The following is a 6,467-nucleotide window of genomic DNA, read 5'->3' on the forward strand; positions in this document are numbered from 1 at the left end:
ATAAGCATCACTAGAACTGGAAGAGGAATAAAAAGTCAGGAACAAAACCCACCATAAGGTAACAAATATCCTATCAATAAATACTGTATTTATAATACCTGACTTTCAAACATCACTATATTAAGCAGCATGAAAGTCTTTGAAAAACTCCAGTGGTCACTTGCAGTAGAATTGCTCAAAATGATGAGAGCTGTAAGAAGAAAGAATAAGCCTGCAACAATGTAATGTACAGATGGCTTATTTTTTTTTTCTCTCTACAAAGTCTAGACAGGTTGCCCTAAAGCTGCCAAAAGCCTGTCACAGCCTATCAGTACTGATAATTTTTTTACCAGATAGATGCTTCTACACTGTGGTCCTGTGACCTAAGGTGTGTCTTTCTCCAGCTATGAAACATCACTCTAAATTGCTGCAGGTTATAAAATGAGATTATTTTAATAATCTCAAATTCCATTTAAAGATACTTTTCTAATGTCCACGTTCACTAAGCTTGAGGGGATATACTTTGTGTCACTTGCATTTAATTAGCACATGCCAAACCAGAGTTGTCAAACACATAAGTTACAATATTTGGCATTTAGCCATACTTCAGGAAGGTGAATTCTGCTAACTGGTATTTGTAGGATTATATTTAGCAAATCGCTGTTTTGTACCTCTCTTGAGATTATCTTTTTCAGCTTTAAGAAGATGATAAATCAGTTATATTGGCAAGTGAAGAGAGCTCTTACCAGTCAGGTTAAATTGCATGCCTAACAAAAATAAAAGTAGCTAATTAAAGTAGCTGCAACTGCTTCAAGGCTTAGAATGTACAAGTATAGACCTGCTTTTCACCAGACAACTTTAACTTTTAATAACTGACCTCAGCTACCAACAAAACCCCTCCTTCTGATAATCTTTAAAACATTTAGCTGTCAGTGACCTTGTCAAAACTGGGGCTTTTAAAGGTGAGCAAGAATAGGTTCTTATTGGGTGCTCAGGACACCTCTAGTGAGGGTGCTGCAGCTCACTATGCAGAACATGTTATATAAACAATGCTTACCTTTAAAAACAAAATAACAATTTAAAATTGTTTTAAAAACATTTTTAAAAATTATAATAATTAATATTATTATATAGAAATATGTTAATTATATATAATTAAATATTCATTATATATACTATTATATATTATTCTAATGATAAAAATAATTTACAAACAAAATATCCTCCTGCAAACTCTTCCTGGGCTGGCAAGTCACACATGCAACAGCTTGAAGTACACTGGAGTGGAGAGGGGAAGGAGTGTGCTTGCTTTACTTGTTTGTTTTGAGAAGGGGGACTCTCCTGGGAAGCTGATCCTCTGCAGCAGGTTCAGATAAAACCACAAATGTGGTCTCACCTCCATCCTGAACAAGCTGCTTTGATGGGGTTCCACACCAGAATGCTTCTTAGAAACCCACTACTGTAAGTAGTGGGTTTTTTACTGTAAGGTTTTTTTTAAACTAAATTATAGTTAAAATCCCAATTCTTGTTAGATGAACAAACCTCAGGAAGTCTCAAGCTGCTCTGGTAGGTAGGATCTTCCATGAGAATACCATGTGCTTCAACTCTCTAATTTTCATATAATTAAAACACTGTCAAAAGAATATACTATAGAATTAAGCTCAACTGAAAATCACAATGCTCTTTATTATGAGTTGAGTTCAAAAACTTGCACACTTCTATTTCAAACAATATTTTACAGTCTTATCAAGTAACCTGTGCCATTACTACATCTTCAGAACACAACAGTTCAAATAAATATTTTAATACCCTGAATCTACTATTATTTGGTTAAATTAACCAAGATAATGAGTCAAATAATGAAGATGAGCATTTCATTTGCAAAGGGAGCTAAGCTAAAAGTAATTCAATTTATTCTCACCTTAGAGAATGCTGAAGGAAGGGGAAGAATTTAACCTTTTTGTAACACTTGGATACAACACAGAAAGATCTTCCTAGGAGGTTTATCACTGACAGCTTCAATCCTGATAATATTAAGCTTGCCTAGACTAATCTCATGACAGAATTTCTTGGTGTGCTGACAGGATATTCTAACAATGCCATTCCAATGTTACCTGCACCAACTTTAAAAATCAGTCTCCAAATTTTTAGACTAATGAGTCATGAATAAATACAGTTCCTGCTTTAAGACTTTTTGTATCTAATTATATGTTTCAAAATAACATATGGTAGGTCTCATTTGGGAAAAAAATCATTTCCAGATCTAAAAGAGACATTCTCAAGCTAAGTTTCAGGTCAGATCACAAACACACAACCAACAAAGGGGATAGTCAAATTCAAACCTACCACTGAGTATGGCCAGATATGGACTCGGAAGGAACAAAGTTCAGGCAAAAATCCTTTCAGGAAAAATCTTCCATTGAGCCATCAGCAACCACATGACTGTTTTTCACATGTACAACACCCTGTGGTGAAATATTGCACCACTTCTTCCATTTAATGACAATTTTCCTGCTAGTGGATTCATTAGATGCCACCAAGCCAGTCTGCTGCAAGGGGCAGTGAATATTGTAACGGGAAGACAAAATTAATCCAGCCTCACAATCTCTGATTTATGTAAAACAGAATAGGTTCTAACTTTTTTTTTCTTCTTCCTTTACCACAGCAAGATTGCAGCTCTTCTCAAGCTGAAAATGTTGGAATTAGGTAATATCATTTATTTCTTCTGGCAAGCAACTTTTCAAATTACTTAATCTGCACCACGCCATACACTAATTTATATCCTTTATGTAAAAATCAACATTTCCTAAGACTCAATGGCACATCAATAACAGTCTCTAATGGATAAAATGCAGAAATAAAGACTAGCCTTGAAATAACAAGCCATAGTGGGAGCAATCACCTTCCTCAATGGCAAACAGAAAACTTTATTCAGTCTCTTATGCAGGTTACATGATCCCTACACCAACAGAAAGTAACATGCTGTAATTCCATTAGTGGCTAAAGGAGATTTCAAATAAGTTTTCCCCAAATCCTACTGTTTGGATCTTTAGTGCTAAGACCAGTTTTTGAGTTGTAAAATTCAAAATACATAACCAAAACTCTAGATACAAATTCAGTTTCCCAAGCAATGATTGTCTTCCACAGGGAAAGTAAACACAAATAAAATACCCAGACCACAATGTTTTCATCCCTTTAAGAAAATGAATGAAAATTACTGATTAAATCTGTCTCAAGGCTGAAAAGCCACAGTCTGAAGAGCTTCTATTGGTGTCTATCACTACAGACAAGCAGGCTCTTAAAACACTCTACAGGCACAACTTCTTTGAAAGCACCCAAATCACCCAGGCATGTGCCAGTCTGTTTTGTCCCTAGGCAGGGCTGAAATCCATTCCTGTTCTCAATTATGAGATTCAAGTGCTCCTTCAGAGTGGAGATTAATACAAGAATTCTTCATTTTCCTCCTGGTTTTGTGTCAACTCAGCCAAACAGAAAGGAAAGCTGGACACCTCAGCTGCAATGGAGATGGTCCCAGAGAGCTGCACTGTGGTCTGCAAAGGGAATTCTGGTGTAAGCTATTTAATCATCTCAGTGTGCCTCATCCACAGCCTGACAGAAAGCAGCCTTCCATCACCTTGCTCTCAGCTGATTCTGGCAACCAAAAGATTCAAAGGTTCTACATTGCATGTCTTCCTCAAATTTAAAAAACCCCTTTGTGATGATACACAGTTTGAATCTGAGAGCAGTTTACAAAATCTTAACTAATGTGTGCACTCTGCTAATAAGTCCGGAAATGTGTTAAATGCCCTGTTTTCAAACAGATTTCTGGGGTATTCTTTGTGGGCACTCAAGCCTGTCTAAAATTAAGATTTTGATTCACTTCCAGTAATTCTTGAGACAGACAACAGTCCATTCTGAAGGCTACACAGAGTGAAGCCTTCAAAATGTTGATTTTTACATAAAGTATATAAATTAGTGTATGGTGTGGTGCAGATTAAGTAATTTGAAAAGTTGCTTGCCAGAAGAAATAACTGACATTACCTCCAGTAATTCTTGAGATGGACAACAATCCTTTCTGAAGGCTACACAAAATGAAGGAACCTGAGGGTTATACTTTCCCAAAGTCTGACTTCAACAAACAGTGAAAAGAGAGGCTGTTTTATGAATACATTAAAGAGTGAAAAGCTTCAGAATATGGCTTTAAGAATCTATATATTCTATACTAACCAATAAGAAGAAGGGTTCCAACAGCTACGCCTCCACCTGGAAACAAAACAAAATGAAGAATAAAGTAAGACTACACTTTAATACTATGTTAGAGAACAATTAACTTTTCTTAGTTTATAAGTCAAAGAAAGGTGATAACGGGGAATTTAAAAATATAAAAGTGAACAACATTTTAATTACCTTTGCAATACTTACTACAATTCTCTATTATGAAATAATTATACATTACATGTAATTACATACTGCACATTACAATTACTTTCACAATATACTGTACTATCATCATTGTGGTAAAAAGATCCTGCAGAGCTCTATGCAACCATGCTCAAGTACTACAGTGGTGATGTATGGTCTGAGCCAGTAGATTTTTACTGGGATAACTCATGTGAGTAAACATTCTCCAAATTCAATTAAATTAATATTAACCACTATCAAGTGATTCCACTATAGTGGAATATCACTATCAAGTGATATTCCTTTGTATCAAGAAGGATGTAAGCTAAGTGACCAACTAAGACTTCAGTAGATTTTAGCAAATTTCCACCCAAGCCTCTGAGGCAAAATCCTGGCTCCACTGCTTTTTATATTACTGACATGGCAGCAAAACTCTCACCCATTGAAAACTGGACTGAGAGATCATAAATGTCACAACACACACTATGAAAAAACATACACTACTGAAGAGATTAAAGTTTTTTATAGTAGGTCTTGGACAAAACTCCATGAATTCCTTTATAAGGACAGTGAAAGAAGAACTCGCATTTTATTTTCGGGAAAGAGCACACTAATTTGTAATCTGAATTCCAAGAATTACAAGAGTGGAATAACCTGAAATCAGACTATTTTGTTTAACAGTTATGGAAGACTGTGACAGGAAACCTAAAAATCCCTGGAAGTGTTCAGGCTGGCCACATGCAACCAGCCTACTGAAGCGTTTTCATGGAAACTGCAGGATGTTGTCTGCAATTCTGTACTGATTTAAAAGCAACTTAGAAGCAAACTAATTGATGAATGCCACCAGCACAATATGCAAAGCTCCAGAAGTCAACTCTGGGCTGCACAGATGGACTCCAGTGAACAGGATATTTTATTTTATAAATGAAAAAACTCCACCAAAAATTGATTCCAGTATGACTTGGATCAACTTCTAATCTTCAGCTTTGCTAGTGGGACTACAAATGCCTGCAGTGTCTGTAATGTTGATATATCCAAAACGAAGAAAAAAAGCAAATTGCTCTCCCAAAGGCCAAAAAGTGCTAATATTGTTGCATAACAGCATGTGAATTAAAACCAGAACAGGATCACTTTGCCATCCTGCACCACAATTCGAGCAGTACTGGGCACTGAAAGTGCTTAGTCAGCTACTAATTTCATAGTTATAGAGAAGGAGATGTTTCAAGCTAAACCCCTGAGTCAAGATGTATGAATGCCTCAGTATCTACAGCAAGCTGATCAGGTTATTAATCAATTTCTAGATATTAAATAAAAAACAAACAACAAACCAATTTTAACTGCTGTTTATCAGAAAGTTAGAATCACTCATGAAATCCCCATGTCCTAAGCCCATGATTTTTGTTCCATTTTTTTGTTCAGGAGATAAATGCAAATGAACCTAAAAGATGTACCAGAGGGGAAAGCAAAAAAAAAAACCAAACAAACAACAAAACACCAAAATCTGAAATTATACTTGATGTTTGACACAAAGTATCCTTCCAATATTCACTGCATTTAATTGTTCAGGGAGCCAGAACACACAGGTTACTAACAACAGTTGTTTAAAATGAGCACATGCTCTATACAGCCCATTGAAAGAAAAGCTCCAAATGTTGAGATTTTACCAAATGACATAGAAAACATGCTTAGAGCAGCCATAAGTAATGTTTTAGCTCATGGCAATAAGGACTTTATAACCTTGGTTAGAGAAAAGTTCACTTGTAGCCATGACAGAAGTAGTGTCTCTTCTGCTTTTTACACTGAATTTGTTTGTCAAACAGTGCAGCCAAAATTCTCTCAAGCTGCATTTTCAGGTCATCCGTGGTACTGTTTCTACAAGGCAGAGCTGTAACATATGTGCACATACCCTGGTTGTTAAAGGCAAACTCAGGTCAGAGCATTGTCTTTATCATTGAGTGGTTTGAACAAATGTCTTCTATTAGCGGGAATGCAAAACTATTGCAGTTACCATGGTTACACCTTCATATTGCAACCAGCAACAATACTAGTAAATTAAACAAAAGGCAACAGGAAAAAATAGCAGGAAT

General features: G+C 35.9%; 1 protein-coding gene across 1 annotated transcript in view; it reads right to left on the bottom strand.

Moving 5' to 3' along the window:
* The window catches only part of ELP4 (elongator acetyltransferase complex subunit 4), a 132,434-nt gene extending 127,942 nt beyond the window's left edge, over positions 1-4,492 (bottom strand). The window contains exons 1-2 of the mRNA XM_014309433.2: positions 4,450-4,492; positions 4,207-4,242 (exon numbers count right to left, since the gene is read on the bottom strand). Of these exons, the coding sequence (XP_014164908.1) occupies positions 4,207-4,242; positions 4,450-4,492 (79 nt within the window). The remainder of the gene's footprint in view (positions 1-4,206; positions 4,243-4,449) is intronic.
* Between the last annotated feature and the right edge of the window lie 1,975 nt (positions 4,493-6,467).

The sequence above is a fragment of the Geospiza fortis genome, unplaced genomic scaffold (genome assembly GCF_000277835.1).
Source record: "Geospiza fortis unplaced genomic scaffold, GeoFor_1.0 scaffold113, whole genome shotgun sequence".
Lineage (NCBI taxonomy): Eukaryota > Metazoa > Chordata > Aves > Passeriformes > Thraupidae > Geospiza > Geospiza fortis.